The sequence below is a fragment of the Taudactylus pleione genome, unplaced genomic scaffold, assembly GCF_031769625.1.
Source record: "Taudactylus pleione unplaced genomic scaffold, aTauple2 ptg000242l, whole genome shotgun sequence".
NCBI classification, from domain to species: Eukaryota; Metazoa; Chordata; class Amphibia; order Anura; family Myobatrachidae; genus Taudactylus; species Taudactylus pleione.
Genome location: NW_028284644.1, coordinates 8,389,159 through 8,406,223, shown reverse-complemented (window position 1 = coordinate 8,406,223; position 17,065 = coordinate 8,389,159). Strand labels below are relative to the sequence as shown.

Here is a 17,065-nt window from a genome sequence, read left to right as displayed (position 1 = left end):
CACTACCGCTATCTCACATTTGTAATATCTTTCAGTCCTGCTTATACATCGAGTACCATCGGCCCCTCCCACTGAATTAGTAGCCCTGACCTTACTTAGAAATTGCTAACCTTGTTGCACGCAGTAAGCACTCAAGTTGCGTATGCCGTTGCAATGGCTAATTTATGCATGCCCATGTAACAGCGTTCATACGAACAGGCACGTCTGCGTTTCTCCAACCACTCCCCCATCACCACCCACAAATGCTGACTACTCACTTTGCAATGGGTTACCGCGCTCTGCGTAATCTCAGTGCGTTCACAGTGTAGCCTTCGCTCACTGCAATGCATGTGCAGTATGTAACAATTGGCCTACTGCATGCACTGCTGCAGTTGCAATCCTTAATGAATCAGGCCCCCAGTCCGTTATATCCAGTTTCTATAAGTGGTAAACAAGTCTCCTATACCATAGTCTGGTTTTTACCACTGAGACTTGTTCTTACAGCCACTATCAGTTTCAGCCAATACCTCCAAACATTGGTCTCCTCTTATGCTTACAACATTGGACTCCTATTGTCAGGGCTCAGCCGGGGATCAGCACTTCCTTGCCATCTCGCCGGCTTCCCCTGACATCCCGGGCGGTCGGGCGGCTGGCGCGGCGGCGGGGGAGGAGCTGAGCATTCTGCCCGCATGCAGGAGACTGCGGGTGGTCTGGTGCCGGAGATCGGAGTTCCTGACTTGGGCGCCGCCATGAGAGTCTGCCCATGTGACAGTATTTCCAATCCGGGATAGGTGAGTAGTCAGCTGATGCTGTGCACCTATGATAGGGTTCCTATGGGTACTTATTTGGCTCTCAGTCTGCAGGAAGTTGCCTGAACAACGGTCGTCTCCTAGTGCATGTTAGTGAGTTCCCGGTCCAGGTTCCTGTTCTCTCTCGTGGCTGCTACAGTGTATTACCATCTCCACCTGTGTGCTTTAAGCATTTCAGGCAATCTCCTGTGCTACAGTGTGTTACCATCTCCACCTCTGTGCTCTAAGCATTTCCAGCAATCTCCTGTGCTACAGTGTGTTACCATCTCCACCTGTGTGCTTTAAAGCATCTCCAGCGATCTCCTGTGCTACAGTGTGTTACCACCTCCACCTGTGTGCTTTAAACATCTCCAGTGATCTCCTGTGCTACAGTGTGTTACCACCTCCACCTGTGTGCTTTAACTCTTCCAGTGATCTCCCGTTCTGCAGTGAGTTCCCTTCATACCTCCAGTGCCAACAGAGCATCCCTACGCTAACAGTGTACTCCAGTACCACCGACTCAGTCCGGTATTCCTCCCTGAAATGGTTCTATCCCTTAAGGAGACCTCCCGTACGTTTGTGCCTTGTGTTAGGCGCACCATCTTAGGGCCACTAGTATTTGTGTCTCTATTCCCGCAGGGCTTGGGTACCTGGTCAAAGGACCACGACCTGCCTGCAGGGTGCAGCTAAGCCCAAATCCCGCTTGGAGTGGTCACTGGCGAACACCACCCTGTGGGTTAGACTCCGCGCCATTGCCCAGGTCTCATCAACACCCTAGATCTGTGGATGAGGAGAACATATATCCAGGCCCCTCGTCTCCGTTTCCTCCCGCAACCCAGATCCACAGCTTCCAACACTTCAGCCTCAGACGTGACAGTTTGTTCAGGCCCATTGGAGGCTGCAGGGTCTCAGGGTACTTGGTCTCTTCAAGAGTTAGCTTCTCGCATGGACAACCAAGATGCGGCTCACCAGCAAGTGGCTCAGGATTTGCAGGAACTTTCGAGACAGCTGGTGTCTATTCAAACTACGTTGACCTCTATTCTGCCGGCCCCTCCAGGTGCAGTTCCAGTAGCTCCCCCCCGGCTCAGCCCCAAGGGGTTTCATTACACAAACCTCACCTCCAGTTGGCGACTCCGGAAAGGATTGATGGGAATCATCGAAGGTGTCGCGAGATCCAATTCGAGTGCCTCCCTCAAAATTTCCCCACCTCTAGGGCTAAGGTGGCATATGTGATCTCTCTATTAACTGGAGCAGCACTAGATTGGGTTTCCCCGTTGTGGGAATCGGCCGACCCCATCATATCTACTTATGAAGACTTTGTCTCAGCATTTAAAAGAATCTTTGACGAACCAGGTTGTTCGTCCTCAGCCTCGTCAGATTTGCTTCAGGTTCATCAGGGGATCGGTCCATAGGACAGTATGTCGTCCAGTTCCAAACCCTGGCGTCCGAATTAAAATGGAATGAGGAAGCTCTCAGAGCATCCTTCCTTCACGGACTCTCTGAAAGGATTAAGGATGAGCTGGCTTCCAGAGACCTAACAGAATCTTTCGCTGATGTCATTTCCCTCTGCATTAAGATTGACCTCCGCCACAGGGAGCGTTGGGCCAGTAGAGGAAGAGGGGAACGTTTTCAAGTTTGCCAACCTGTAAACCAGCCCATGCCCTCAGCCGTAGGTGAAGAAGAACCTGTGCAGGTTAATAGGTCCAATCTCGCTTCCACGGAACGTAATTGGCGCTTTCAAAATAAATTGTGTACCTATTGCACTGAGCCTGAAGAATTGTCTTTCGCTGACTGAAAATGCGAAACCCTAACTGAAGTAGGGAATACAGTTAGGGGTTATTCTCAAATCATCCCAAATAACAGACAGTCTCTTACAAGTGTCGCTTTCCCATGAGTCCAGGACAAGAAGGGTTAAGGCCTTAGTGGACTCAGGAGCTGCAGAAAATTTTATTTCAGAGTCATTAATCCAAACCCTGAATATTCCAGTCATATCACTTCCTAACAAACTACTACTCTCCGGGGTAGATGGCCAAATTGTTTCAGGAGAATCCATTTATTTTTGCTCCCATCCAGTATCGATCAGGATAGGATGCCTACACCAAGAAGTATTGGAGCTTTTTGTACTGCCCAAATCCTCCTACGAGTTAGTCTTGGGATTGCCCTGGTTACAAAAGCACAACCCTGTATTTGATTGGAGTAAGATGCAAATCCTGTCTTGGGGGCCAAATTGTTTTCAGGAATGTCTGACCAAAGTGATTCCAATGCGTAGCCAAACAATGGTTACTAGCACCACTAAGATGTCTTCTTCTTCTAAAAAATGGAAAAGTCTGCCCCAGTCCCAATTACCTGAGGTCTATCAAGATTTTTCGGATGTGCTCTGTGAACAAGCGGCAAATAAACTTCCTCCACATCGACCATGGGACTGTACCATTGAGTTGCTTCCTGGAAAGACACCCCCTCGAGGCCATGTTTATCCTTTGTCTGTCCCTGAGACTATGACCATGGCAGAATACATTAAAGAAAACCTTGCCAAAGGGTTCATCCGTCCGTCTTCATCTCCTGCCGGAGCCGGATTTTTCTTTATGGGGAAAAAGGATGGTGGACTCCGTCCTTGCATAGACTATCAAGGCCTAAATCAAATTACCATCAAAAATCGGTACCCCTTGCCGTTGATTGCCGAACTCTTTGACAAAGTTCAAGGGGCCCATTTCTTCACAAAACTGGATTTACACGTTGCCTACAATTTAATACGGATAAAAGCTGGTGACGAGTCGAAGACCGCGTTTAATACCAGGGACGGCCACTTTGAGTACCTTGTGATGCCCTTTGGTCTCTGCAATGCACCAGCTATATTTCAAGGTTATGTTAACTACATTTTTCGAGACATTTTGTATACATTCGTGGTAGTTTACCTCGATGATATTTTGATCTTTTCTGAGAATTTACAAACCCACCATCGCCATGTAAGGAAGGTACTATCCCGCCTCCGAGACAATTGTCTGTTTGGAAATTTTCTAAATGCCTCTTCGATCAAACATCAGTACCCTTTTTGGGACATATCATTTCTGGGAGATCACTTCAAATGGATCCTGACAAACTGAAAGCCATTTCTGAATGGCCTCAACCTACATCATTAAAAGCCACTCAGCGGTTCTTGGGATTACAGGAGGTTCATTGAGCATTTCTCTACACTAGTATCTCCTATTACTTCTCTTACAAGAAAAGGAGCCAATCCGTCCAACTGGCCTGATCCAGCAGTACAGGCTTTTCTAAAGTTAAAAAAGGCATTCTCTACGGCCCCAATTCTCTGCCAACCCCAACTTGATAGGCCGTTCACAGCGGAGGTGGACGCATCTTCTGTTGAAGTAGGGGCGGTACTGTCTCAGGTCGTGGAGGATGGAAAAACCCATCCCTGTGGATTCTTTTCCCGTAAGTTCTCCGCTGCGGAGAAAAATTATGCTATCGGAGATCAGGAACTTCTAGCCATGCGCCTAGCACTAGAAGAATGGCATTATCTTCTGGAAGGAGCTAAATTTCCAATTACAGTCATTACGGATCATAAAAATCTGATCTATCTTCAAACTGCTCATCTATCAAACGCTAGACAGGCTCGCTGGTCACTTTTTTTTTTTTTTTTTCTAGATTCAATTTAAAACTCCAGTTCCAGCCGGGCATTCTGAACAAGAAGGATGACGCTCTCTCGCGTTCTTTCATGACCAAAATGGAAGAAGAGGACCCCCTTCAGATTCGTCCCATTCTGGATCCAATGGTCTTTGCTCCCACTCAGATATTATCTTCGCCACCTGGGAAAATTTTTGTGGTCCCTGGGCTACGAAAGAAGGTGTTGACATGGGCCCATGCTTCTTTATTCTCGGGCCATACCGGAATTACCAAAACTTATCAATTTCTACAGCGGTCTTACTGGTAGCCCACGATGAAGAAAGACATCACAGAGTTTGTCTTATCTTTTATCAAATGTGCCCAACATAAGATTCCTCGCAGGAGAATGGTCGGTCCATTACGCCCCTTACCTATTCCAGTCGCTCCATGGACCTATATTTTTATGGATTTAATTTCTGAGCTATCTCGGTGCAGGGGACATAATTCTATATGGGTGGTCGTGGATCATTTTTCTAATATGGCACACTTTGTCCCGCTGATTGGTCTCCCGTCTGCTCCTCAATTGGCCAAAATTTTAATTCGAGACATTTTCAGATTACACGGTCTTCCAAAAGAAATAGTCTCTGATCGAGGTGTCCAATTTGTGGCCAAATTTTGGAGAGCCCTGTGCAACACATGTGGAATTAAATTTTAATTTTCCTCAGCCTACCACCCACAGACGAATGGTCAAACAGAAAGAGTTAACCAGGAGTTGGAGACCTTTATTAGGCTCTTTGTATCATCTTCCCAGGATGACTGGGTGGATCTCCTACCGTGGGCGGAATTCTCTCATAATTATAAATACCACTCTTCTTCGAAGTCTACACCTTTCTTTACGGTCTTCGGAAGACACCCTCGAATCCCGGATTTCCAGGATCTCCCATCTATAGGTGTTCCAGCAGTAAACAAGGAAATTGAGTCTTTTTCAGCCCTATGGGGTAAAATTCATCTTTCCTTTAAAACAATCTTCAAGAAATTATAAAAGATTTGCTGATAGGAGACGAATGGCTGTTCCACTGCTGAGAGTTGGGAATAGAGTTTGGTTATCCTCTAGAAACATTCGACTGAGGGTGCCATCTATGAAACTCACTCCACGCTTCATTGGCCCTTATCGTGTCCTCAAGGTGATCAACCCAGTAGTTTATAAATTGGAACTTCCTCCTCAGATGAGAATCTCCAATACATTCCACATTTCTCTTCTACGTCCTCTGGTGCTTAACCGTTTTCAAGTCTCTTCCCCCAAGTTGCCGCAAGTTAAAACATTACAAGGTACTGAGTTCGAGGTGGAGAAGATTCTGGACTCCCATTACAGATCTAACACTCTTCAATATCTCATCGTTTGGAAGGGCTATGGGCCCGAGGAAAGGGCTTGGATCAAAGCTTCCGACGTGCACGCTCCATTACTAATCCGGAACTTACATAGGAGATTTCCAGATAAGCCTGATGGGTGTTCGGTGCCCACCCTGAAAGGGGGTGTACTGTCAGGGCTCAGCCGGGGATCGGCACTTCCTTACCATCCCTCCGACTTCCCCTCACATCCCGGGTGGTCGGGAGGCTGGCGTGGCGGCGGGGGAGGAGCTGAGCATTCTCCCTGCATGCAGGAGACTGCGGGTGGTCCGGTTCCGGGGATCGGAGTTCCTGACATGGGCGCCGCCATGACAGTCTGCCCATGTGACAGGGTTCCTATGGGTACTTATTTGGCTCTCAGTCTGCAGGAAGTTGCCTGAACAACGGTTGTCTCCTAGTGCATGTTAGTGAGTTCCCGGTCCAGGTTCCTGTGCTTTCTCGTGGCTGCTACAGTGTGTTACCATCTCCACCTGTGTGCTTTAAAACATCTCCAGCGATTTCCTGTTCTACAGTGTGTTACAACCTCCACCTGTGTGCTTTAAACATCTCCAGTGATCTCCTGTTCTACAGTGTGTTACCACCTCCAACTGTGTGCTTTAACTCTTCCAGTGATCTCCCATGCTGCAGTGAGTTCCCTGCATACCTTCAGTGCCAACAGAGCGTCCCTACGCTACCAGTGGAAAAGTACTCCAGAACCAGCGGCTCAGTCCGGTATTCCCCCTCAAGCAGGGGTTCTATCCCTTAAGGAGACCCCCGTACTCTCGTGTCTCGTGTTAGGCGCACCATCTAAGGGCCACTGGTACTTGTGTCTCTATTCCCGCAGGGCTTGGGTACCTGGTCAAAGGACCGCAACCTGCCTGCAGGGTGCAGCTATGCCCAAATCCCGCTTGGAGGGGTCACTGTGGGCCCTGTGGGTTAGACTCCGCGCCATTGCCCAGATCTCGTCAACACCCAAGATCTGTGGATGAGGAGAACATATATCCAGGCCCCTCGTCTCCGTTTCCTCCCGCAACCCAGATCCATAGCTTCCAACACTTCAGTCTCAGACGTGACACCTACTAATTCTTCCACATCGGTCCCAACCGATCAAGTTCATCAATTCTTCAACATTGGATTCAGATCCATCAAGTTCTTCTTCTTCAAATTATCAACTTCGGTCTCAAACCAATCCAGCTCTCAATCCAGCATCATCGGTCCCAATTAGAGTTTGCTTATTCATTCAGTATTATCATCTCCAGTTCTTATTCCAACCTGCTGTTTAATAAAGACATTCCATTCTTGTTCTCTCATTTGGGCCCATCCTCCTCTGCAGCTCCTCTACCACCTCACAGCAATACGTGAGGAAATTCTGGCTCAAGCCACCCAAGTTTACTCACACCTCCCAAATCTCCTCTTCAAGCCCAAACCAACCCTCAGATGTGACATGCTGGTCGTGCCAGGAGCCACTTCTCCCTATTAATGTGCTGATGCTCAGGACAGTGTACAATACCCTCCTAGCAGCGGCTTCTTTTATGCAGGGACTTGCAGTTTGAGTGCAATTGAACAACACCACAGCCGTGGCATAAATAACTCGCGATCGCTTAATCATGTGGGAGTCCAGCCACATTCTGCAGTTGGCAGAACCGCATTCCATGGCCATCTCTGTCGTATTCGTACCCGGAGTCAAGAACTGGGAGGCAGACTATCTCAGTCGCCAGGATCTCCACCCCTGGGAATGGGCCGTTCATCCAGAAGTATTCCAGCAGCTGGTTTGACGTTGAGACGGGCCTCAGATAGGCCTAATGGCCTCTCTGCAGAATCACTAGCTACCAAGGTATTGCTCCCGATGTGGGATCCAGAGGTGGACGCTCTGGTCATTCCGTGGCTGTATCTTCTGGTGTACCTTTTTCCACCCTTTCCTCTTCTGCCGCGGTTGCTCAAACACATCAAGTGCGAGTCCACCACAGTCATTCTGGTGGCTCCGGATTGGCCTCACCAAGCGTGGTTCTTGGACCTTCTGCTGCTCCTAGGAGACGACTCGAAGCCGCTGGCATGCAGGCCGTTTGGCCCTGCTTCCAGAGCTTCAGACTTTTTTACAGGGTGTACTACTGCGAGTCCAGCCACCTTTTGGGCCTCCTACTATACCTGGGATCTCAGCCTAGTGTTGACCTTAATCCAGTTGGCTGTGTTTGAACCCCTGGAGGAGGTGGACCTCAAGTACCTGTCCTGGAAGACGGTTCTACTTTGGCTCTGGCTTCGGGCTCGGAAGGTGTCAGAGTTTGGGGCCTTGTCCTGATGCTCCCCATATCTTATCTTCCATGATGATAGAGGTGACCACCTTCTTACAAAAGTGGTGTCCGCTTTCCACATAAATAAAGTTATTGTGGTCCCTGGGTTGTCTGCTGACGATGCTTCTTCTGCAGTGCCCCGCAACCACATTGGAGGCGATGAGGGAGGCTTTGCGCTCTGGATGAAGAGCAGCTCCAGGGGGAGAGGCAGAGACTGCTACAATGGCATGAAGGATGTGGTGCTGCTGAATTCCAACAGAGGGGAAGACTTGCTGAAGTAATGGGCGGTGTGGGGACTGGAGGAGGCGTGCAGGAGAGCCGCGGGGGAAGCAGGGAGCTCACATGAGTTTGTTAGGAAAGCAGTTGTCTTATAACAGCAGCCAGTTCTGTCAAAGAAATGTCAAGTACAGCAAATCTATCTGTAATTGTGCTGTAGAGTCTGCTGGGGCTAAGTTTTTGTCTACCATGAGATCCTGTGAGTAAATATAATCCCTTTCTGAGTTGTCATGAAAGCTTATATACCCCTCACTGATGTGCTATATAGTTATGTCATTTAATGATCTAAGACAGGGGTGGGGAACCTTTTTTCTTCCGAGGGCAATTTTGATATATATATATATATATATATAACATTATTTGTGGGCCAGGTGCAGGCCACGCCTCCTCCATGTGATGTCACATGGAGTGGGACCACAATCGCCGGTGATTACAGCAATGCCCAGAGCATTCCTGAGGATGCTCCGGGGAGCTGTAAGGGCAGCGGTGTGACCATCCTAAGGATTCTCCAGGCAGCACTGCTGCATAGATTCTGGCTGCTGCCATTCTAGGCACCCTGCTAGCCAGATGAGGCTAGCAGAGAAAAGCTCAGAGGGCCAGACCAAATGACTCCAAGGGCCTTATACGGCCCCTGGGCCTGAGGTTTCCCTCCCTGATCTAGGATGAACCTGACCATATGCACCATCACCTGGGTGTTATACATAAGAAGAATTGGCAAATTGTGAAGTTATTCTTTATTAGCATGGCTCCCCCGTATACAACATTTGTGCTGTAATAGTGTTTTTAAATTTGTGCACTGTATAGAGCAAAGTCCTAGAAGGTTTGCCCTTGAAGGCTGCTTAGTTACCTGTGATCATCACACTGTGCCTCTGCCCCAACTATCCCTAGGTGTGCCTCTTTCCTCCCCTTCCCCCCCCAAACGTTACATGTCGCATCTTATGTACTTTTTACTCATTATCCCACGTGGCATAAATTTAATTTAGGACCCACCGTGTGGCATAATATGAATTTGGGCTCATACTGTGTTGTCTCTACAAGTTTACATATATTTTGGTCTCGGACACCGTGACTGACATATCTTCCTTATCTTTTGTTAATTCATAGCAGGTCAGTCTGGGAAGCTCCTTTACATCATGCACAGTTCTGAACATCCTCTCAGCACATTTGCTTTATTTGAAAATGGTCCCTGCTTAGTCGCTGACCTGAACCTGGATGTGCTTATGATTAAGTTAAAAGGATTCTTCCAGAATGCCAAGGCTAACAAGATGGAGACGCGAGGCACACGTTACCAGTATTGTGACTTCCTTGTGAAGATTGGTACAGTCACTATGGGACAAAGCGGTCGTGGAATATCTGTCGAGGTACTTCACAAAAATGTTTGAATAAAATTCTCAAGTTATAATCTTAAGATGCATACACACACACGATTTTTTGAACGATTATCAATAACGATATCGTTCAAACGTTGTAAAAATCGTTCACTTTCTGAGTTAAAACGATGAACAATTATCGTTCATGCGCGTTCACGTTTGTAGTTCAGTCAGACTGACCAACTAAACGATTTTCATTAAGGGAATATGCAAAAATAGTTTGTAGTTCAAAATAATCGTTCATTACACTTTAAAAAAATCTGACAGAAAATCGTTCATAAAAGCGTTGGTAACAAAATCGTGTGTGTGTATGCAGCTTAAGACTTAAATATGACATATTGAGGTGAGACAGATGTTGAACACTTTACGTACAGTGGCACAGAAAAAGTGTCAATGCAGGTCTAAAATCTTGGATTGCAAGAGTATATGATTTATAGATTCATACTTAATGTACAAAAACACATAAAAGAATATATAAATCATATCATAACACAAGTTCAGTATCAAGCAGCAATGTAATTCTATGCAATCAAAATATACAGACAGAATTAGCGCCAGTGCTAACAGTATGACCGTCATGTCTGACAAGATAAAAATGACAAGGTAGAGGTGAGGCTAACCCTAAGGTGATGTTTTGGAGGGTAAATCTCCTTTTCTAAGCAAAAATAGACACCAAATTAAGTAATAAAAATAAAATATCTGCTTGGTCTGATACATGAAGCATAAAAAAGGTTACAATATTACCAATCTCATAATTAAAATGAAATAAAGAAGGACATGCAAGTAATGCAGAATGAAACCAGAGCGCACCAATTGTGTACACAATGTTTGCTTTAGCACAAGCAAAAATGGAACATTTCACTGTTTAACCTGTCAGCATTGTAATGCAATTATTAGTGGAACATGTCACACACTCCTTGTAAGGTAGCTAAATCTACACCAAAGATTTCTTTATTTGTAATTTCACCCACTCTGATTTTTCTTCTGAACTGCCCCTGTGTGTATAACTAGCAGAATTGTCAAGATTAGGTTACATCATTCCTACATTACAATCAACTCCGTTAAAAGAGTAGAACAGAGTTCAGACATTCTTTTAAACCAGTGGTTCTCAAACTCGGTCCTCAGGACCCCACACAGGTCACATTTTGCAGGTCACCCAGCAGGTGCACAGGTGTATTCATTACTCACTGACACATTTTAAAAGATCCACAGATGGAGCTAATTATTTCACCTGTGATTCTGTGAGGAGACCTCGAAAACATGCACTGTTTGGGGTCCTGAGGACCGAGTTTGAGAACCTGTGTTTTAAACAATAGTTTTTATTGAATAACATCAAAATAATATGTGGGGATACAGACAAAAAGGTGAAAACAGACAGACAAAGGATTACAAGACAAAAAATGGGGGCAATAGTCCGAAACTTCAACAGTGTTCAGACATTCTGACAAAATTTAAATAACATTAGTTTTGTTCATTTTTACATTTTAGAAATAAATCTTGAAGGAGGAGGTATATATGTATTGCAGGCTGTCTCTGAGGCCTGTATTGGAAATGTTTGTGTTCGGGTTAATTGCCTTCTCATTTATTAGACTGTGAAGTGTTTGCACTATGCAATTACAGTGTGTTAATATATTTCTCTTGTATACTTCTTACTTTCTTTGTTAATTATGTTTTACTGTTGTTTAAATGTTTGGCCTATTACATGATCAATATGCAATATTTTTACTATGCCAGATTTCGTTTACTTTATTAATGGTTCACTGGTGTTTTATATATTTGTACATTTTGTATATATTTTTGTAAATTATGAATATTTTTACATACATACATACAAATGTGTCCACATACACCTGTCATCAAATGGGGCTATTTGGTGCTACAGACTTTAACTTATGTGCAGCATCTTTCCCACTGGATACTTTTTTGCAAAATATGTATTCACTTCACTAGGGAAACAAGAATTCAATGTACGGGGTACGCTGAATACTGACGCTGGAATTTTCTGTACAGTAGCTTCTGTGTGCAACTTATTTGCTAATCTGGGTAGAAGGTAAAATACTGACGTCTGATGCAAGTGACCCTCGCTATGCCTCGCACCAGGCATCTTTATGGTTAGTCTACAAATTTATATATCAATTACTTTGTGACAAAAATACTAATCCTAAGTACCTAGGACACAGTGAATATGTGTGTGACTGCAACGTGAATAAGATTCAGTAAAAAGTAGGAAATTACGGCGATCGCTACCTGTGGTGGAGCGTCTAAGCCGCACAATTCATCTCACGCCATATAATTCAAAAAAGCTACGTGTGCTTTTGAAAACATCTCTATTAACAAAGAGAAAAGCAAAACTTGACATGGTAGAGTGTTGTAGATCTTCTAGGAACCATAAGTATTTAGAACATAAAGAAATACTCCAGCAGACTGAGAAAGGATAATTTGCATTGAAAGGATAGTATAAGGACTATGTTGAAAGTTGCAATAATTAACTGTGACCCACAGCTATGTACAAAGTAAAAGAAGCAAGACCAGTCGCCTCCAGGGCTCCCACACCTAATAACTCTATCAGTGTTCTAACAAGAGTGTCTAGAATTGCACCAAGGTGACCAGATCTTATGAAACTTGTGTAGTCCCATTCAACTAACATACATGAAACAATAATGCCAGATAGTATCATTAACCAACACTTTCCATGTCATTACTTCCAGTGGCTCTCTCACCATCCACTTCCTGGCTATTATCACATTAGCAAGGGTCACCAGACTACATATTTATATTTCATAACAGAGGTTTCTTCCACTTATTGCGGATCTTATGCGATTTCAGAAGAAATATCCTATTATTCTAGATGAAATAATAGTATTGGGTGAAAAAAAAAACATCGGGGAAAAACGGGGATAATCTGGGAAAATTCCCTATTTTTTTTCGCCGATTGCACCTAGGGCCTGATTCAGACCCACTCGCGAGCGGCTGTCCGCTCGCAAGTGGGTCGATGTTATGGACTGAGCATGCGCACGACGGAGGGAGCTCCGTCGTGCGAATGCGCCAGACGCGACGAGCGAAGGAAAGTCCTTCGCTCGTTGTGTCCGATCAAAGGGGGCGTGCTGTCAATGTTGATTGACAGCACGCCCCCTTTGGTGGGCGTGCCTCCCTGACGGGGGCGTTCCCACGGGAACGCCTCCCGTCAAAAGCCGGCCCACTGACATCACTAGTGATGTCAGTGGGAGTGATTTTGGCTCTGATAGAGCCAAAATCACTCCGGAGCTTGCGGTTGAAAACCTCAACCGCAGGCTCCGGCTCGCAAATTCGATGGTCGCGATGGTCTCGACCATCGCGACCATCACAATGCACGCTCGTATAGCCTGTGGGTGGTGACCCACAGCTATACGAGCGTCCAGGAGGACGCTCCATGAAAATGGAGCCCGGCCCTCATTCAGAGCGTGCGCTCTGCTCAGAGCGTACGGCTCTGAATGAGGGCCCTAATTCGATAACCCCCCCCCCTAGTTGTACTTCAGCTATGATTTTGGAGATATGAGGAGGGTATGGAACCTTCCAGTGCTGCAGCACGACAGCAATCAGAATGTGGCTACTACATACATATTACTTACCGAACAATCTATAGAGTAATCATGAAGATGCCCCTAAGTGTAGTACAAGAATTTGTTACCGAAAGAGTAAATTACTATCCTCTTCTCACAATGGTATCATTTTTGGGCAATATCAGAATATGTGAAGCACATTTCCTTCTCTTCCACAATTCCTCCAACAATTTATAGACAAACAGTAGAAGCACAGATATTTTGGCGTTTGGAAGTAGTTAAGTAGATTTTGTCTATTATTTGGTTAGTGATTCTGTGATTCAAATATTTGCCAATGCAATGACTTTTAGTGAAAATCTTCCCCAAATCTTAGTAAATGGGAAAATTAATTAAATATTTCCCTTTCAAATTAAGAAACAAGTTTATATCAAAACAAGGTTTCCCCTTTATGTGACTGAGAAGTAGAAGTAGTTTGGAAACAAGCTAACATAGAGGTTGGATAATACTACATTCACGGCTTGCATGAGTTTGTAGTCAGTGGCATATTTGAAGAAGACATGAGACCCCATATCTGTTTTGAATTTCTGAAAAGGTAACCGAAATTAGTTTTAAAAAAGGTTATGAAGATGAGTAATATACATGTCCTGCCATTGTATTAAACTAAGATCGTGCATTTAATAGGATAGGACCTTCAGGCAAAGTTGTAAGGGTCAATTGCTTTGTTTAAAGCACGAAATAAAACCATAGATAAGGGGATATTTCTGTCCTAACAGGGTACCCAGAGTAGGTCCACTAAGGGGAAAGTTAGAGACCGCTCATTTCCCAAATTTTTACAGGGATTTAATTGAAGGGGTAAATGTCAGTCTTTCAGGCAATCTGATATTTTGCTAACTTTGCAAAGTCAAGGGCGGCAAACAGTTTAAGGAGGGACATACACTCTCTAGCAAGACATTGTTTATTTTTTTATTCCTCCAGATGAATTTGTACATTAAAGTATAAGATGCATTTAGAACATTAGCCGACAAAACAAATGCTATAGGGCCTGATTCAGAGATGGACGCAGATCACACAGCCACTTTGTCTTTGTAGCGACTCTGCGATAATTTGCTAATGCCGCAAGAGGCGCCTTTTGTAAATAGACTCCTCTTCCTAGTTCCTCTGATCTGCTTCTGCATCCGAGAACACAGCATCTGTTCATCTGCATTGACAGCCATCATCAGAGTAACCCTCTGGTTACTAAGGATGGCGAGGAAATGAACGCTGCTGAAGCCAGTGAAGCGCTTCAGCACTCCCAAAAAATGTGACTAATGCGGCTTGTTGCCACCCCTAAATGCCAGCAGCATGTCAATCAGGCTGCAGTATTTGGGGCACTGCAAGCAATCTCGCAGCTCCAGATCTCCACATGTGCTCTGTGGCTTCTGCGCATATGCAGATCTAAAAACATTATAGATGTACCTAACCATCAGGCTTACAATTTATGAACATCTCTGAATTAGGCCCAAAGTTTGGAACAGATATAGGATAAAAAGATTAATCTTTATTGGGACAATTCTGCCTTATCAGGTGATATCATCGTTCATCCAGGATTTTGTTAGTGTATATAATAGGGGTGTATAATTGCAGACTATTACATCATCAAGTGATGCAGGTATTTGAATACCAAAATAGCTTAAGTAGTTTTTTTTATACATATCCAAACTTTAAATGATTAAAAGTGGCAAAATTGATGTTAATGGGTAATGCTTTAGATTTACTAGTCTTATTTGTAGCAGGAAGCTGCCACGTATTCCTGTAACATTTTATGAAGAGTTCTTATTGAACTTTCCTGACTGGTAATAAATGAGAAGATATCATCTGCAAATAAACAACTTGTGAGTAGAACTGTGTATGAGAGAACCTTCAACAACATTTGTAATTCTTACAAGAGGGTGGGCAACCTTGACGAGTGTCATTGCAATCAGAAATGTACAGGACAAACAGCCATTACTAAAGACCGTCTATAGAGTAAGAATAGATTTTAGAAAGTGTCCCGAACATCCGGATTTAGAATGCACTTGCTCCATGCACCCCCAGTGGACCCTATCAAGTGATTTTTTTTCAGCATTGAGAGATATATAGGAGAAATAATGGCTTCTAGTGAATATGATGAGAAATAAGTTAAAATCTGTCCTTGTGTTATCCATTGGCTCCCCCGCAATCATAAGGCGCATGAGTCCGGAAAGGATAAATGGCCTTATAATGGTGGCTATAAATTTAGCATATATTTTTCCTATCCGTACTGAGCAGACAGTGACAGTGGGAGGGGTCCTTGCCAGGGTTGCTGATAGTAATAATTTGCGCTTATAACATTTCATTTGAGAAGGACCCTTTCTAAGAGCCTTTATTCTAAGCTTTAGTAAGGATTGGAATTAGGTCCTCCCAGAGAGTTTTATAAAACTTAACATATCCATCCAGACCTGAGCCTTTAATCACATCTCTAACTTTATTTTCTGTCAAACTTTTGTTTAAAGACAAATCCAGAGTGGGATCTAGAGATGGGAGATTAAGGATAGGTAGAACATTATTATTATGTTTGGCGTATAGGTGGGTCATTGTGTAAACACGGGTGTTTATTATCGCTTGAAAAATAGAACTTTCATTTGAAGCATTGTCATGTAAAGAATCTGATTTTTATTTAATAAACATGAGAAAATGTACTGATGCCATTTAGCTTCTACTTGGACTTGACTATATCAGGTTACAGGTTACATCACATAGAGTGATTGCAGTATTTTAATTTCCACATCAAAACAGTATGATAGCGTAAACTGGGGATGAATGTGTTTGAGGTGGAGGATACTGACACTGGCTATGAAACCTTTGCATATATGATCCTAATCGGGTTTCAGCATAAACTCAGAGAGAAAGAAGCCATTTGCTTGGTAACAATATATGCTTTTAATATAATAAACGCATTGTATATATTCTATTTTTTTCTGTCAGTTCTGTCGGGCCAGTCCTGTGCAGTCTTCATTGTATTTTAGAGAAGCATTTGAGACCTGATTGGTTCCCACTCACAACCATGCAGTGTGTAAACCATGCTAATCAGAATTGTTATAGTTAAATACAAATATTTACAGTAGAGTCGTTGCTATATCAGGTGTGTGACACAAAATAACAACAAAGTAATAATATGCTTACCAACACTGACCAAATTAATATTGCGTTATTGATTGTAAAAGTCATTGTCGTTATTTGTCATTGTCTTATCAGGTGGATTACTGCCCTTGTGCAGTGCCAGGTGATTGCTGGAATCTGATGGTGGAGTTTATGCAGAGTTTTATGGGCACACATGCACCATCTGTTCCACCTGTTTTCAGCTCAAAGCACGATGCGCTGTACACACCTGCAGATACAATGGTGCAGTACATGGAGCTACTTAACAAGATCCGCAAGCAACAGCAGGGCACAGTGGCTGGGATGAGGCTGTGAGATGATCGTATCCATCTACCTTATTCACTGTAACACATACAAAACTGCAATTCTGTTCATCATCTTCCCAACCTGTGATGTTACAGATGTTCTGCTGGTAGAAACCTAGACATCCCATCTAAGACTTTTTGGATATCTACATCAGGAGGAAGATTAATCTCTGCACTGACTATTGGATGCAGAAATTGTAAATGTCGAGGTCAGCAGCAAATTTTGGGAAGAGTTGCTAGAAAAACTTCTTAACACTGTAATAACATTGGATATAAATCGTGGTGAACAGAAGAACCCAAGCTGATTGTCAATATCCCTACAATCTCTATTCTATTCATATTATAAATTTAGCGTTCCCAATAAATACTTTAAGATAA

The 17,065-nt window shown here is 44.0% G+C and overlaps 1 protein-coding gene across 2 annotated transcripts in view; it reads left to right on the top strand.

The window, feature by feature from the left end:
* Positions 1-17,065, top strand: part of MED20 (mediator complex subunit 20) — a 23,998-nt gene extending 6,933 nt beyond the window's left edge. The window contains exons 3-4 of one of the 2 annotated variants that reach the window (XM_088479615.1): positions 9,425-9,678; positions 16,479-17,065. In XM_088479615.1, coding sequence (XP_088335741.1) covers positions 9,425-9,678; positions 16,479-16,697 — 473 coding nt within the window. In that variant the 3' untranslated portion in view covers positions 16,698-17,065. Of the gene's footprint in view, positions 1-9,421; positions 9,679-16,478 lie in introns of both variants that reach the window. The other variant, XM_088479614.1, reaches the window with a different exon arrangement.